The sequence below is a fragment of the Morone saxatilis genome, unplaced genomic scaffold (genome assembly GCF_004916995.1).
Source record: "Morone saxatilis isolate NCDOM2014 unplaced genomic scaffold, NCSU_SB_2.0 Contig22, whole genome shotgun sequence".
Lineage (NCBI taxonomy): Eukaryota > Metazoa > Chordata > Actinopteri > Moronidae > Morone > Morone saxatilis.
The window spans coordinates 16,702,294-16,718,739 of record NW_023339785.1 but is presented as its reverse complement, the minus strand read 5'-3'; the positions used below and the strand labels follow the sequence as shown (position 1 = coordinate 16,718,739).

Here is a 16,446-nt window from a genome sequence, read left to right as displayed (position 1 = left end):
TGATTGAGATTAGTGCAGATTACAAAGTGTTGCATGCTATGGCAAGTCTACAGTGTTGTAATAATTAATACCTGTTGGCTTCAAGTGTCACCAACATGAGACTCTCCCTATTTATTGACCTTAAGGGCAGATGCATGCTCGTACGCTACCATCAAAATCATATAAGGCATTACTTATACATTACAGACAGATGTAAATAGCACTTAACAATCGCCACTAATGAGTACGTAAAGGGACTATTACTGTTAACCATTTTCCATTAATAAAGTTTCAAAAAGAAAATAAAACAAGTGATATAATTCCTGAATATTTAAACCGAGAGTTGTCTTCATCTATAGCTCGTCGGGCCGATTCATGTTTAAGTGTCTTCACTTAAAATTTGAAACTCCTCACAGAGTTGCTGCTTGTGTTGGTCATGTCCAGTTCTTCCACATCCAACATCCTGAATTGAAGGTAAAGGAAGATGAACAAATCAAATCTAGAAATGAACCATGAACCATTGGTTTAATATTTAATGGTGTGTGGTGTGATCTCTGTGGTTCATCAGTGGTTATAATTTTACATGCACAAGGCGACTCTTTAACTTTCCTGTATTTATCTGCTTTTCAACAGGGGGATGTCATGTGCAGACACAGTTAACATGGATTTTTTGTTTGATCCTTCACTAAATTACATTAGGGTCTCCCACCGGTTGGGAGGCAACCAGAGGAAGTTTCCTGTCGAGAAATATCGATACTGGTCGCAGTTGCTTTTTACAGAAATGTCACTTCACACATTTTGAACTTGCAGCAATCAATCTGCTCCCTCAAGTTTCTTTTCAGTGAGCTGCGACATCATCTTAATGTTTAACTGTGTGCCGAAAATTCAGACACTAAAGCCGAGAGTAATGAGCAATCATTCAGGAATTTGATACGGAATCAAATAGCTGTCAACCAGTGATGGTAACCCTGACTGGTTTATTTACTAAAGACAAATCTAAATGGCATTTAATACACTTGATGGATGCTAAGTAATGCCTGATATTTGTCCTATTTTCTAACCAGGTGAAGGTTCAGTCCAATCGTCACCATAATCTCATCCCTCACTGTAACTGGACACCTGCGTGCATGTAAACGTGTGTGACCAGATGACTAGGCCTTACCTTTAATAGATGAAGAGTACCCTTGTTCGGGGGAGAGTGGCATAGGTGGGATCAGCCAGTTTACGCACTCTGGAGTAGTTGACAAAGCCTCTGATGAACAGCATGAAGCCTGGAGAGAACAACACCATGAGGCAATTAGCCAAAATGTAACCGAGGAAATAACAGGAAAGGATTCTTGTTTATAAAAATAAATGTCTGTCACTTACCCAGAGCCAGGAACACCCACCACAACCAGTACTGCCCATCGAAGTAACCAGGGAAGTAGGTGGAAAACTGGAAGAAATATAAGATAGGACCAGTTAGTAGCTGTATTGATTCAAACCATTAAATCAACCCACATCAAAAATATACCTGTAGAGTAATACAAATAAGAATGAGTAATCCTGCTCCTTCACACCACTGGTACGCTCTTACCCTGACAATAAGAACCCATTTGATGAGGGACAAGCCGAAGCCGGAGATGGCCCCGTATCGGCCGGCTGCTGACGTGGTCAAACAGAATGACAAGAAGAAGCCGATCCAGTTGAAGAGGAATGCCACTGGTGACAGAAAGTGAATAATTAATGAAAGAAAAATGCTTATTTTTACAGCATGACCCATAAACAGATTTTTAATCAGGGAGTTATCAAACTGGCTGGCACATATTCGCCGCCTCCTCCTCCTCCTCCGTCTTCTGCTGGAAAACAAACTTGCACTGAGCGTACTGACACTTGGACCCAGTACAGTATTCCTTTTAGAAAATACCAGAGTCCTTATTCAAGAGCAACTGCACAACAAATCGTGCATCGTATTCACCTCTAGTGTCCATGTTTATATATTTATAGATAAATAACTAACTGAAAACCATCTGGTTACAAGCTCTGAGCAATTAAACTGAAAGTCAGTTTGCTCTTTTGGAGAGAAAAAACGTACACAAGTCAACTGTTGAAATGCTGAACGAGTTCTTACTGAAGAAAGTGAGCATGAAGATGCCGTCGTTTCCTATTCGCAGCTGGTCAGCATCTTCAAAGTCATCCCTGGCCACGAAGTCGTCCTCCTACACCAACAGCGAGAGATATGTAGACATATTACAATACCTTGGGTCTACCTCGGTTTTCTTTTAATGCTTTGTTTGAAAACTCAAAGTATTAACACATGACAAGGCACTTAATAATATTTCTAACTGTTGTTTTAAAATGAGATCAACCTACGGTGACTCTTCCAGTGACCAGGGGGATGGCTGCCTCTTCTTTGCTTCTCTCAGCTTCATCATAGGAGGGCAAAGTGGTGGCAACACTGTAGGATGGAGGGTTGGGAAATCTTCCTCCTTCTTCCTTGTATTCAAAGAAAGCTGTGGAGGCAACAAGCAAACCACTAAATATCCAGGTACAGCGGTGTTCTCTCAAAATAAACTCTTCTACATATAAAGTCGTGAGCATCAGGGTAGAATATACGTACGTTGGGTTAATATTTAAAGTTAAAACCATTAACTTTCTATACTTTAAAACTGAAGCAAGAGCTGTAGAGACTCTGTCATTGCAATTGTGAAGTTCACCTTACTGGTAACAATATAAAAAAAAGTCTAAATGTTATCATCAACTGACCAAAACCACAAATCAGTAGTTCTTTATAGATTTATAAATACTTTGGTGTGGAAATGATCTCTAAGTAAAGTCTAGACTGATGTGTGTAGAGGTACTGCAGTTTCTGACGCATACGCAGCCAGGCCTGTGGTGAACATCGGATTAGCTTTAGGAATAATCAATTAAAGGTAGGGGTGTAAGCAAATATAGAAAAATATCCTATCATGATATTTGGTTTTGTGATACTGTATCGATTCTCAAAAAGAGCTGGATGTTAGAGGGGCTGTGCTAAACAGAAACACAGATCCCACTTTTTTCATTCAGATTTTATAGATATGGTTGTGTTTTTTTACAAAATGAAAGTTTTTTCTAAAATGTATTAAAAAAAAAAATAGAAATCTAAATATATTGACTTTTTGAGCCCACCGTCGGAAATTATCTTAAGATTAAGTATAAAGTTAAGAAATATTTTATTAATGATCTGATCAATATTTTAAACCACAAGCTACGGTTGAGTTGTTCCAGGACAGGAGACGGTGATCGGTTGTAAACACAATATGGACATTACAAATGGCGGTAAAGAAAAATAAATCAAGTGTTAAAATTAAAGCAATCAACGTTGACTATTGATTTCACGTCACGTCTCCCGTGTTTGACCCACCGAGCCTCCCTGCCCTCCTCTCTTAGCAGACTTGTTTGCTCTTTATACATTTCTCTTGCTCCTCTCATTCATTTGAACCAAAATCGTGATCATTCCCTAAACCTACCGAAGTACATCACGTATGTAATGTTCGTAGACAACATACACACCATTTTCAGTGTTTCATCACCCTCACTATAAAGCTGGATTTAGTAACATACATCAGTTTTTTAAAAATGCAGATTGCGGTTGGTTAGAATTAAATTAATTCCACCTAAATAGGCAAATCATTTGTATTTTTGGAGAATATTTATGTAGGCAGACAAAAACAGCTATAACCAATTTCATGTTCTTTGTGGACACAGACATATTATTCTGATTCAGACAGCAGAACTCAAGGTTATTAAATGTTGGCTAATTTAACAGCTGTCACAATTTAGTTTAACTGCTGACAGACCAAACTCTACTTTCACTTCCTTTAATAAGAACAGCAGCAGCGGAGAATTATAAAACCAGCTCAGGGCGGTTTGACTTACAGCAAGGAGACAGACATTAGTAGTGTACACGTCCATTACTGTTTATGTTCGGTCCCATACAAGCCAAGACTTTCCATCTGGGTCATTTGGCAGCTCTCCAGAATGCTTCTTTGTGTTGTCCAAACACAACCAGCATTGAGCCCGATCAATGGACTCACCCAGGAAGAGCTCAAGGCTACACCCACTTATGCAACATGTTGACCTATGCCCTCTTAAGAGGTGAGATTAGAAACATCAGACCTTTCTAAAAGGGCCTGCACACAAGCTATTACCCTCTACATTATTAATCCTAAGGCTAACAGCGTGGGACACATTAGAACAGGTTGAAGTTGTGATCATATGACTCTCAAATGCAATGCACGGCTATCAGAGGAGCTTTACAGCGTAGAATAAAGTGACACAGCAGAAAGAACTCTTCCTAATGAATACTTTTGCTTTTGTTTCACTGCAAGCACTTCTACCCTCTTACTCCTTTAAGAAGACTTTTCACTTTTAAGTGAGTACGAGTGTCTAGTGGCACAGATATTTAAGGATTTAAATACTTGTGTTTGTTCCGAGTTATCCGACAGTGTGTGTCATGCGGCCGTGAAGATTTTCTGACCTGCATTTGCTGCAGCAATGCTGCTGTAGGGCGGTGGTGCATCCTGTGCAGGACCCTCCTGGGATGACTGGGCTGGCTCCTCCTGATTCACCAGCTGAGGAAACGTAAAGAAGAACACAACTTGGGTCAAAGTGGAATTACCTCCTTTAGGACTATGTGTTAACTGCGTGTTGGCTGTAATGAATGAAAACTATCTAAGTAGGTGGATTTTAAGAAAGGAAACAATACTGTAAAGCACTGCCGGGCAAATATGACATTGATAATGTACAGTGAGGTAATATTTGTCAACTGTTGCCACAGCGTTTATACGGCGGTAGCTCTCCCTGTATTTCTGATTGTACCGAGTCATTACACACATCGAGCTGCTTTATGAAAATATTGGATTTACAGGATTTTTTTTTCATTGTGTGGTTTAATCTGTAAAAAAAAACACTTTCTCATTTAAATGTCCAGTTGGTTTGCACTCTCCACCTACTGAACAAGCACAATATAGACAGACTGGAGGTGCTTTATGGGAACAAAAGCCTAGAAAATGTGCTGACTCCTCAAAGAGTAAAAAGGTGAATGATTAATGTCACACTTGTTTAATGTACAGTGCAACAAGTGGTTATGATTGACATGCATGCAACCATTCCTTTCTCCTGATATTTAACGATTAACTGCACTGTTTTTTTTTTAAATCAGTAACACAGAAACCTCTGATCCATTCAACTACATACTCTCTTATTAAACTATAAAAATGTGCTTTCACACATTATCTCCAGGCTGCAGCTTCACATTACCATCATTTATATTCTGTCTCTGGAGTTTTAGGTTACTGACAGGTTGGACTAGTCACTGATCCAGCACCGTCAGGTAGCACGACAGGTTTTTGGTTCAAAGCCGGGCACAAAGTGGCACACAATCCCCTTCAAGCAGCCGACACACTAGTTAATGTGTTAACTAACTAGCAGCTAGTTAGCCGCTAAATGAAAACGGGGTCACATAAGCTTCGAGCTACAGGCGATTAAATCACCTTCATCCACTAAATAGTTTATTCCAGTGTCAGAAAATGTGTTTGTTATAAGCTTTCTCGTCCACTCCGACCCGCCCATAAACAAATGGTCGGTGCAGCTCGTTGTTTTCCACTGACACACTAATGTTGACTGGCAGCAGCTAACGTTAGCCCCTTTTTTTTTTTTATTTTTTTTTTCAGCTTGTCCGCAAAACCTTTAACATACCTCCTGATATCTGACGTTGCTGTTTGGTTCTGCCATTGTGAAAGAGTGTGTAGAAGCGTCCTCTCCTCTTCTTCAGCTGTGAAGATGTGTTATATAGAAGGAATCTCGCCAACGAAGTAGCAGACAAACACAAGGTACCGTCGCTTCCTAGTCGGCCATCTCCTTCCTTCTCTCTCTCTCTGACGCTCCGTCGGTGGCAGGCTCGGCTGCTGCATTCAAATGCCGTCGGAATTTTTTTATACGACTTGTTGGCACTTCGAAGAATGTAAATTAATTTGATTAAAAATGTACTTCCGAGTGTCGAAAGTGAAGTATTCGTTATGCAAAAGCTCCACAGTGTTCATGTTTATGTTGTTTTTTTTTATTTTTATCAATGGACAATAATTACTGTGCAATCTATTGCCCATGTGCAACTGCTGCTAGTGTTTATCTGTCGTGGTTTTTTCCCTCTTGTAGTGTTTATATTATATATTATATCATTATATTTCATACTGTTCTTATACCGTCTTTATACTGTTTTTTTTTTCCACTTTGCTGCTATAAGATTGGAATTTCCCCATTGTGGGAGTATTAACAGAATATCTTATCTTTACCAGTGTTGATGGGCAGCATTTTAATCTAGTATTAAAGGGTAGAAATTAATAATTTGGTAGTTAACAATGCATATTTTATGAGTTAGAAACTGTAAAGTAACCATTAACTATAGCTTTCAGATAAATGTAGAGTAAAACTACATTTGCCTCTGTAGTGGGGTGTAATTGTTTGTTTGCATCTGAATAAGATAAAGTAGCATAAAACTCACAATACTATTAAAATATAGAACTGTATATTGTAAGGTAATTGTACAGTACTTGTTTGAATCACATGTTCTTGGTTTATTCCACCGCTGGCAACTAGGACTTTGTGTTGCTCCATTTCTCACACTAAAAACAGTTTGGTGAAAAGGCCATTTAGCCATTATTTGCAGCACAAATCCGGAAATAGAAGCTTACAAGGAGCACTTAAAGGCAACACGAGTTGCTTCATGTTGTCATGTGACAGAAGAACCAGACTGAATACATCAGCACACAAACATATACAGAGATATACAAATTAAATGCACTTTTTATTAAAAAAAGAACAAATGAGAAGCAAAGCTGTATGAACAATCACCTGAAACCTGAATAGCCTGCACAATACAAGCACCTGATTATTACTACAAAGATTAGTTTGAGGTTAACACCAAGCACTGCTTGATGTCCACCAATTTATCTCCATCAGAAGATAAAGGAATCACTGGAGTGTTTTTTTTTTTGACAAATGCCTCATGAATCCACAGTTTGAAAAAACATCCCCTCAGTTCTTCTTTGGCCCTCGGGGAGGGGCCTCCACCAGCTTGTTGTGCACATGCATCATCCCTAAAGAAAGAGCAAGGATCAGCATGTTTTCTATGTCCGTTTTGCTTAATGCAGCATGAAAGTGAAACATAGTCATTTAAGCTTTTCACAGAGCTGTTACTTTAGTCATTTAAGCTCACCTTTGAAGTACTTCACAGTTTTGACCCGCAGTTCCAGGGTGGCGTCTTCGTCACATACAAAAACCGTCTGTGGGTGCTGCTGGAACGCAGACACTGTCCACATGTGATTCACACCTTCCTCTATAGCTTTGTATAACGCAAACGCCTTGTGTGCTCCAGTGATGAGAATCATGACCTGAGAAGAAATCGAAAATGTGACCTGTGACTGAGCAAGTTGCAAATCTGTGTTCTTTGGTGTGTCAGGAAGAGGACAAGATCACGGAGCAATGTTCTGCAACTCAAAGCAAAGCTCTGACAGAAAGAAGGGATCATTCTTAACATATGGAGCATTTGAGATGTTGCAGAAACATAAAGCAACTGAACCAAAACACAAAAAACAGGACAGATGGTTGACAGTTCTAACCTCTTTTGCGTCCATAACAGTGCCCACTCCCACAGTCAGTGCCATGGTGGGCACCTTTGAAAGATCCCCATCAAAGAATCGTGCGTTGGCCATGATAGTGTCTTTTGCCAGGGTCTTCACCCTAGTCCTGGAAACCAGGCTTGAACCAGGCTCATTGAAGGCGATGTGGCCATCTGGTCCAATACCTGACAGGAAAGGAGTAGTTTTAATTTTAATGCCAAATCACCTGATACCAAAAAGCACAAATCTAAACGTGTCGTTGGTTATAGTATATTCATTGTCAGCACTGTGACATCCTGACCTCCGACAAAGAGCTCTATCCCGCCGGCAGCTGTTATCTTTTCCTCAAAGGCTTGACACTCTGCCTGCAGGTCAGCAGCGTTGCCGTCTAGGATGTGGGTGTTCTCCGCTTTTATGTCTATGTGCTTGAAGAAGTTATTCCACATGAAGGAGTGGTAGCTCTCAGGGTGATCTCTGGGAAGTCCTGCACAGGATTTTATGACAGTTTCTTCTGCAAGATCACATCTTTTAATAACTCCTCCTGAATGTGTAACCGTTTCACGCTGTAGACTTACCTACATATTCATCCATGTTGAACGTTTTGACGTACTGGAATGAGACGTCTCCATTCTTGTAGTACTCGATCAGTTTCTTGTAGCAACCGAGGGGCGTGCTTCCTGAAGACAGGCAAACGCTTACAAAGCAAAAGTGGAGTATTTCCCAAAATGGAGTCTTTACACTATGACTTCTCTACGTTTCTGAGGAGTTTTTTTGTTTATTTTTACAATGGCTATATTGAAAAGCATGTTACGTCACAAAGTATAATGTCTTGTTCAGTTTTAACCTCTGCATGGGGAAGTACATGTAGACAGTTCTTGCAGATCCATGCATCAATATTATGACTTTAAGCACAAATATATAAGCTTATTTCAATAAATACTTGCATGCATTTAGGTATAATTTAAGCATTTTTCCATTTATGGGTTGTATTGCATTGTAAGTAAATGGCCTGGTGGCTATTTCCGCTACTGACACTGAATCAGCAGATGTGAGGGGGATTTTTGGCGAACTTTATCACAGTTTTACACACAGAGATAATAACTACAATATCTCCTGCACCAGCTATAGCTCTTACTTACCGGTGGGGAGACCCAGGGTGAAGTATCTTTCCGGGCCAGGTTTGAACATTAAAATCTTGTTCTTAATGTACTTTGCAGCCCACTCGCTTGCCTGGTCGTAGTCATTGAGGATGATCAGCTTCATCGTCTTGGATGAATAAACGAAAGAAAGACAAAGAAAGAGCAACGGGTTGTTTGTCTGAAGGAGCTCAGCCTCGAAGTAAATCAGGACAAAACACACCTATATCAGACTTTAGACTCATCAAGGCAACTATACAATTCTGCAACAGTAAAACAAAAAGAGATCCCTGTTGAAGAAACAGTAGGTTTGTGAAAACGAGCTGACAAAAACAACTTTAACGCGAGCGTGTCCAAAAAAACTTTCACAGTAATACCAGAGTCCTAATTAAAACACCAAATAAAACAGTCCAAGCATACACCTTGTTACCTTGCAGTATCTGTGGCTTTTACACTGAGCAGACAGGATCTGGAGGGATCATGTGACTCCTGCTTTTGGATACAAACAGCGCGGAGGTGACGTTTCTACTGCTGGCTAATGCTAAGGAGCTAGTTTGATTTGAGAAAGGAGAGCAGAGAGAGTTGTCCTTAAATTACCTTCAGAACAGCTCTGTCGAGTGTTTTTTAAATAAATTAATAGTAATAATACATTTTAATGTTAAACAGAAACTCATTAATTCCGGTCAGAACGTTACCAGTGGTTGCTAAGTGACATAAAAATAGTGATTTAACTTCACATTTTGAGGGGAAATGTCTGCTTCATCACCTTATTAGGTTCATATTTTACCCATAAAGTTACCTACAAAACACACCTGCTACCAATAAAAAAACATATTTGTTCATTTTGTTGTAATTCTTTGTGAACACTGGGTGGCGTATCGGTGCAGCAAGGTGAGCTCACCTGGACAGGTAACTGTGACTGGGGACCGGAATGTGGCACTTTTGACCTTGAAGTCATGCACACACTCTTGTTTGTTGTTTTTTACTATAATAAAACAAGTTTGTAAGCTATGGTTAAGTTGTTTGTATAGATTACAGGTGTACGAACTAACTTAGAGATTTTATGCAGCCTCGCAGTTACTCAGGGGCTTTTTCACAGCAGCCATTTTGGCATGAAGTAGTAGGGTAAACAGGTTTTATCAATAATACTAATTAAGGTTTTCTTTCATTCAGGTCAAACAGAGTCAAGGGGTCTGCTATTGTGCATGTTGGCTCATTGAAAAGGCTCTGATACACTAACACCTGTGTTTAACCTACTGTTTTATGTCAAAATGGCTGCTGTGAAAAGGGCATATAGTCACCAGTTACTAATTATAATATCATATATCATTAAAGGAATTTATTACTTACTACTTACTATTATTTACCTAGCTAGCACGGCTGTAACCAGTATTTTTAAGTACTAGTCATGAGTCCCAGTTACCCCAGCACCAGCTAAAGTTTAATGAATTAAAGTAAATTTCACCTATTATTTAAATATTTCTCCAATACTTTTAACATAACCTGAAATAAATCTGTATCAGTCAAACCCAGCATGCTTCATATAATGTAATAGTTTAATATACACTCCTGTTCATATCTTCAAAACCCTCCAATCCCCAGAAATATGACCACAGACCCGTCTTAAATGATGGCTTTGGCCCCAATAGTTCAACAGAAGCGTCACCTTAGGTATCTTCCACTAAAATAATAAAAGACAGATACAAGTGATTTTCAATAACTTTATTAAAACCATATTGTGACACAGACCAGAACACGTACAGAGCACACAACAGAAATAAATACCATCATGTGTACAGCGCTCATTGTCAAACAGGCTTATTGCGGCTGGCTTTTGATTTATGTCATCCAGAAAGAGAGAGGGCATGCTATGTCATCAGAGAGATACCACCAGGAGCTGGGTTCAGTGTGCTAATCACCCTGCCTGCTTGTTGACTGTGGAGTGCAGTTCCTTTAACCTGCTCTGATATACACCGAGGCTGCATCTCAATCTGAAACAACCAGCTCCCTGTTTAGCTTTGCTTAGGGAGGGTGTCGGGCTGCTTTTAATCAAGGTCCATGTCAGGCTTGTTTTCTGTGGTTTCTGAGGTGGGGTTGCCTGTCTTCTCGGTCGTTCCCTTGTCTGCAGTTTCTTCCTGGGGTTTCTCCTGTCCATTGACAGGCCCGTTCTGCTCCGCAGGCGTGTCCTCCTTGGGAAGCTCCACCTTTGGCTTGGGCTTGGTCACAATGGGGTTGCAAGTGGAGAACAGCTCCTGGAAAATGTACACAACGAAGACAACATGCAATAATGGTTTTATTAAAAGAAATACAGCTGTGTGGGAGATATAGCGACTGGCCCTGGCCAATCAAACAACTGCAATATAGGCACCAAAGTAAGTCGTGTTCCTGGTAGATAGTTGACCTCAGTGTTAAACACTGACATATGTGATAAAGCGGTAGATTTATTTAGCTGCTGAATGAATGCTACATGAGTAAAGCTATCCATCTGAACCATATTTGAAACTACTGTAGAACAATAAAGCCACTTCATGATGGCAATCCCAAATAGCAACATATGAATTTGACTATTTCAATACCCAGTAATCCTGTAATTTCAATTCTTGGGTTTAATTAATCACTTTCTGGGTACCTGTGGCTTATTCCTCACCAATTAAACAGCGTATGTTTGTATTTGATGGTTTACTTGATACTCCATTTTACATTCCCTGCATTTTAGTCACTTTTCTCAATGCTTTGTTGTTGTCTTTGCTGTTATGAGTAAAACACTCACCCTTGTTTTTGCTTGAATGTCTTTTACTTTGACGGAGGGATCCACCGACAAGCTCTGTTTGCTTTGCTGGTTCATGGCGCTATTCATCCACATCATTGCATCGCCGTTGAGTTTGTCCACTTTGGTGACATCTGCCTCGTCTAAATGGTCATACTGCTCCTCCTAGAAATCAAAAGGAAATTACAAAAAGTGGTGTTAATTGCTGCAGGCATTACTGCTTTAGTTTGTAATGATCAGTTTTTTAAAATTGTTTAAAGGTTAAGCCTTTAGTTTTACCTTCATTTTGTACGCTTCAACGAATTTCATGTACTGCTGGATTTGTTTTCCCAACTCATCAAATGCTTTAGGTCTCTCTTCAGCCTCCATATACCTCTCCTTGATGGGCTGGCCAAGTTTCTGTAGGAAACACAGTATACATGTCGCTCAAAGAAATCAAAATGTCAACCAATCAATGGAAATGAAAAAAAGCTATTGCTACACCAAAAATTACCTTCAACTCTGCCAGTTTGTCAATGTAAACCTGTTTGGGTTGGTCCTCTCCATCTTCATACAGCCAGTTTTCAGTGTCCTCCAGTTTTAATGACAAAGCATCTCGGTCCTGAAAGTAATAAGAGTAAAAAATTTAATTTTAAAAAAGGAAAAAGCCAATAATTTAGTTATTTAGTTAATAGTTATTATAAAAGGGTCATAGCTTTGATCACAATTATTTCTTAGGTTTACTCACAGATTCACTGACAAACTTCTCCAGCATCCCATGTAGTTTGTCCCTCATGTCGTACACATACTCTTCTACATTATTCTTAGCATCATTCCTCTCCTTCTCCAGCTTGTCCTGCATGATCATCTTACCCTGAGGAGAATCCAAACAGCAACTGTAACCGCTACACACTTGAAAATAGATCAAGTAATTAAAGATGACAGTCAGATGGGTGGATTTAGTAATGTGTGTTTGTGAGGGATGAAAGTTTACTTACCTCATTTTCTACAAAAAGATTGAGCATGTCATCTGCTAGCTGCCACTGTGGACTGTTTTCAATCGGAAGCTCCAGCACTTTTGTTTTGACTTTGGGTTTTTTGGCTTGTGGGGGCTGGTCGGACTTCTTCTCACCTTTGCCCTCCTCTGTGGACGTCTAAATAAGGTAAGAGAATAGCCATTAAGCTACAAAATAGGCATTCTTTAACAATGAATCGAGATGAAGACCGTAACGGCTATAGAACATCTCGTGAAAAACACATTATGAAACAAATTTATAAGTAGTTTTTGTTACACTGTCGAGAGAGATGTTGGCCATAATTAGTGGCCTCAAGTAGACTACTTTACCATATTGTATTACAAATGCATCATTACAAACATTAGCTTCTCAAAGATGTGATTTATTGTGGGATATTTCACTGATTTGTATGTCAGTGTAGAAACAATCTAATAAACTGGTCTGTTTTATACAAAAATGATCTCTTATTATCTTACCTCCATCTCTTCATTCTCACGTGGCGTCTTCTCTTCTGTTTCTTTCTGACCGTCTCCCTGGCCCTGCTGCTCATCCTGATCAGTCTGCATCTTGCTCTGCAAAAGGATTAATAGAAACCAGACATTTTTGTATTTATTTTACTACTTAAACAGAAGTACAAATAGTAGTACACATACTCATAATGCGCAGTGTACACTTGTTTGGCTGAAGTACCTCTCCCTCTTTCTCATTGGCCTGCTCCGTTTCCATGGGTTCCTCTGTCTCGTCAGACTTCTGCACTTCAACCAGGGAGGCGCTGGACACACTGAAGATACCATGGATGTTCACCCGTACCTTGACTTTCACCTTGGAGCTCTCACCAGATGCCTGTGGGACAACCTTCTGGATCAGGAACTGACCTGTAAGGAAGAAAGTAATGTAAAAAATTAAGTCGCCATAACTTTAGGACCTCTTCTGATGCTATTAGTCTTGGCAGATGAGGTCAGTAATTTGAGTTTGCTCATCAATTTGATCGTATTTATCAACCCTGATATTTTCTCAGGAGTTTGCAGACCAAACCAGTACAAGAAGTTTAATTTGTCAGGTAGACAGAGGACTGACAGGATGCTAATCTTGCTGCATGTCTGCTGGATGTGTTGACTTGAACACATTAGCTACTTCTCACTTCTTTTCGTCTTTTCCCCGAGTGGTCAGAAATCAAACAGAAGCTTCAGTTGCTTACCAATAGTGGGGTCAGGGTAGGGCAGCTCATTAGGGAAATTGTAGTAGGCCTCCAAAGAAAAGGGCTCCTTCCGGTAGAAGGTCAGCACTTTGGAGAAAGGTGCTGCATGGTTCCTGGGAAATACCTCACAATCACTGCAACAAAGGAAGATTTCACAATAATTATGACTTGACTTTTTCAGCAGTAAGTTTTATAAAGTCTCCTAAATAAAAAAAACCTGCGATTTAGTATTAATAGCAGGTTAATGATGTAGCCTATCATAACAAAATGAAAAAACAAGGTGGTTGAATGACATCGGCAACAGCTGATGCGTTTACTGCTGTTCACTCTTACTTTACAGGGTCCGCACTGGTAAAATAAATACAGTATCTGCGCTAGAAAATCTCTCTCCCTCATCGCCCCCCCTCTCTGCGTCTCTGTGCAGCAGTGTGACTGTCAGACTGTACAGGAGGGGCAGAGCGAGGGGAGACTGCCACTAGTTAATCAATAGCAGATATTTGCAATGTTAGCCAAATATGCTTTGCTGAAGCAAGGGCGCAAAACAAATGTTTTAAAGTGTAAAACTATTTGTAACGCTGTTATTACGTTCATAATTAAAACCACAGACAGTAGGAAAAACATGATCAAAAACCTCTTTACCTCAAACCCTCCTCTGCAGCAGAATGCCACTTCAAGGAGATGGGGTAGGGAGTAACATCTGTGATGGAGAATTCACGCACTTTGAAAGCAGGTGACAGTATCGCACACTGTGGAGAAACAACCAGCGTTTCAATGAGAGCTGCTGTCACAATAAACATTTTGAAATCTCAAGACAACACAAACAAAAAGATGTGGAGTCAAGTGCTGATGTGACAATTTTCTGGTGAGCAACAGGATGGGCGGAGACTGGCTTTAACAGTTAAAGTGTGATGTACCTGCAGAGCACATCCTCTGGCCACAGCTTCGTCAGCATTCAGCGTGGTGCTCAACTCCTTTCCAAAGAATTTGCTGATTCTCTCTTTGACGGCCGGGATCCTGGAAGCGCCTCCCACTATCTCTACTGCATAGATGTCTTCCCTTTTCAGTTCTTGTGGAACAAAAACAGTTTTATTATTGGGTTAACTAATAAACTTTAATACATTAGGTTCTTTAACTGATTTAATTATAAAGATAGTTAAGATAAGTAAACTCTGTACTCACTGGTTTGTTCCAGAAGACTCTGCAGTGGAGGCTCAACTCGGGCCCAAATATCACCGCACATCTCTTCAAACTGACCCCTTGTGCAAGAGGAAAACATGACTTAAGCTTTAAAAAGGACATTTAAAATAAACACACAGTAGATATGAGCAATGGATACTGAAAGCAACAACTGATTCCTTGTTGGTCTACCTGTTCATTTTTCCAGTGACATCAATGTCGTTCATGAAGCACTCGATGTTAAGCGGCAGGACAGAGGAGTTGGCACTCATCAGTTTTTTCAGTTTTTCACACTCTTGGTAGAGCCTGACCAGAGCCCTGGGCTTTGTCTTGACATCCAGCTTGTACTTCTTGCCAAATTCCTCACAGAAATACTTCACCAGTACCTCGTCAAAATCCTTTCCTCCCAACTCAGGGTCACAAGCTGTAGCAAGGATCTGAGAGACATGGAGGACAGGCCATAAGACAGTTGAATGAATGAAGCAAAGCCGCACAGAGATTGATTTAAAAAAAAAAAAAAAGATTAAATGGGGGGTATTTTGTTTTGTCTACACACCTTCAGTTTGCCCTTATTAAAGGCACACACTGATGTCTGGTATCCAGAATGGCCCAGATCCACAAACACCACATTCCTGGCCTTCTCCTCAGGAGCAGGGAGATCCTGTTTATAGATCCCATATGCCAATGCAACTGTAAGAAATATTATTAAATTATTAATGCGATAAACAACTACTGGAATCAACGTCACAGTGTGCATTTGTATGACTAATGTTCAGTCTGAGTGGCAACTGCACTCAGTACAACAATCACTAACACACACACACATCCTTGCCCGAGCCCCGCCCCAATTAAACCTAGTACAGACCTGCAGTCGTCTCGTTCATGAGCCTCAGGCAGTTGAGGCCAGCGATCTGAGCAGCATCTACCACTGATCTCCTCTCAGCATCAGTGTAGTAGCAGGGAACCTGATTACGGAAAAAGCATTCACGAAAGATTGTAATAAAGATTATTTTATTAATGTAAAGATTCTGCACACTCGCACAGCTGTTTTCAATTAACCTGCCCAATCAGACCTCTAGTCCGGCTGAAGTTGGGTGGAGCTATGCTGGGAATTACATGATGTCTGCAAACTCTGAACTAATGATACTGATAACAGGTGTAACCAGGCAACAGAAGTGAAAACACGTGTATGGGTGGAGCATTTATGCTTTAATATGCTCGAAAGACTACACACACACACACACACACACCTCTACAAGAATAGCATCCAAACCTGTACTTACAGACACAACACAGTCAGCCACAGGCTTCTTAAGTGCATTCTCCGCTGTCTCCTTCATCTTGGTCAGCAGCATGGCAGTCACCTGTTCAATGCTGAACACCTTCTCTTCCTCCATGTACATCACCTTTAGGGATTGTGCAAAGTGAAGATTATTACATTGCTCTAGATCATTTTGACTTCTCTACTGCAAGTGACTGCATGATAATGGGCAGACAAAACGTAACCGTCTCCCTCAGTCTCTGGCTCAATGTAAAAATATTATTTGACCATTAA

General features: G+C 40.2%; 3 protein-coding genes across 5 annotated transcripts in view; all 3 read right to left on the bottom strand.

Moving 5' to 3' along the window:
• LOC118333350 (NEDD4 family-interacting protein 1-like) lies at positions 1-5,893 on the bottom strand. Its single transcript, XM_035668944.1, has 8 exons — positions 5,701-5,893; positions 4,481-4,574; positions 2,332-2,471; positions 2,090-2,177; positions 1,556-1,680; positions 1,348-1,414; positions 1,142-1,250; positions 1-442 (listed from the first exon to the last, which is right to left on the bottom strand). Exons 1-7 carry the CDS (start codon positions 5,734-5,736, stop codon positions 1,144-1,146), a joined length of 657 nt encoding a protein of 218 aa, XP_035524837.1. The 5' UTR covers positions 5,737-5,893; the 3' UTR covers positions 1-442; positions 1,142-1,143.
• Positions 5,894-6,786: 893 nt separating this feature from the next.
• On the bottom strand, positions 6,787-9,288 carry gnpda1 (glucosamine-6-phosphate deaminase 1). 3 transcript variants are annotated; one of them, XM_035668937.1, is made up of 7 exons: positions 9,186-9,288; positions 8,759-8,885; positions 8,195-8,296; positions 7,921-8,103; positions 7,620-7,804; positions 7,217-7,391; positions 6,787-7,097 (listed from the first exon to the last, which is right to left on the bottom strand). In XM_035668937.1, the coding sequence occupies exons 2-7, from the start codon at positions 8,880-8,882 to the stop codon at positions 7,036-7,038; spliced, it is 831 nt and encodes a 276-aa protein (XP_035524830.1). In that variant the 5' UTR covers positions 8,883-8,885; positions 9,186-9,288; the 3' UTR covers positions 6,787-7,035. The 3 variants fall into 3 exon arrangements, with proteins under 3 accessions (XP_035524830.1, XP_035524831.1, XP_035524832.1); XM_035668938.1 differs by having other exon boundaries at positions 9,178-9,258; XM_035668939.1 differs by lacking the exon at positions 9,186-9,288 and adding an exon at positions 8,979-9,163.
• A 1,174-nt stretch (positions 9,289-10,462) lies between these two features.
• hspa4b (heat shock protein 4b) overlaps positions 10,463-16,446 on the bottom strand; it is an 8,088-nt gene continuing 2,104 nt past the window's right edge. Inside the window, exons 4-19 of the mRNA XM_035668905.1 lie at positions 16,175-16,297; positions 15,757-15,856; positions 15,448-15,581; positions 15,084-15,328; positions 14,895-14,971; positions 14,630-14,781; positions 14,355-14,461; positions 13,716-13,849; positions 13,208-13,392; positions 12,994-13,089; positions 12,500-12,655; positions 12,250-12,375; positions 12,016-12,123; positions 11,802-11,921; positions 11,526-11,687; positions 10,463-11,007 (exon numbers count right to left, since the gene is read on the bottom strand). Coding sequence (XP_035524798.1) covers positions 10,801-11,007; positions 11,526-11,687; positions 11,802-11,921; positions 12,016-12,123; positions 12,250-12,375; positions 12,500-12,655; positions 12,994-13,089; positions 13,208-13,392; positions 13,716-13,849; positions 14,355-14,461; positions 14,630-14,781; positions 14,895-14,971; positions 15,084-15,328; positions 15,448-15,581; positions 15,757-15,856; positions 16,175-16,297 — 2,232 coding nt within the window. The 3' untranslated portion in view covers positions 10,463-10,800. The remainder of the gene's footprint in view (positions 11,008-11,525; positions 11,688-11,801; positions 11,922-12,015; positions 12,124-12,249; positions 12,376-12,499; positions 12,656-12,993; positions 13,090-13,207; positions 13,393-13,715; positions 13,850-14,354; positions 14,462-14,629; positions 14,782-14,894; positions 14,972-15,083; positions 15,329-15,447; positions 15,582-15,756; positions 15,857-16,174; positions 16,298-16,446) is intronic.

What these genes read in the sequence shown, in the direction of transcription:
- LOC118333350 (XM_035668944.1), bottom strand. Translation starts at nt 5,736, where the DNA reads ATGGCAGAACCAAACAGCAACGTCAGATATCAGGAG. An exon ending in CTTCATGCTCACTTTCTTCA is followed by an intron (nt 1,681 to 2,089) that starts GTAAGAACTCGT and finishes TTCTGTCACCAG; the next exon opens with TGGCATTCCTCTTCAACTGG. An exon ending in GTGGGTGTTCCTGGCTCTGG is followed by an intron (nt 1,251 to 1,347) that starts GTAAGTGACAGA and finishes TGTTCTCTCCAG; the next exon opens with GCTTCATGCTGTTCATCAGA.
- gnpda1 (XM_035668937.1), bottom strand. Translation starts at nt 8,882, where the DNA reads ATGAAGCTGATCATCCTCAATGACTACGACCAGGCAAGCGAGTGGGCT. An exon ending in GATAGAGCTCTTTGTCGGAG is followed by an intron (nt 7,805 to 7,920) that starts GTCAGGATGTCA and finishes CTTTCCTGTCAG; the next exon opens with GTATTGGACCAGATGGCCAC. An exon ending in CTGTTATGGACGCAAAAGAG is followed by an intron (nt 7,392 to 7,619) that starts GTTAGAACTGTC and finishes ATTTCTTCTCAG; the next exon opens with GTCATGATTCTCATCACTGG.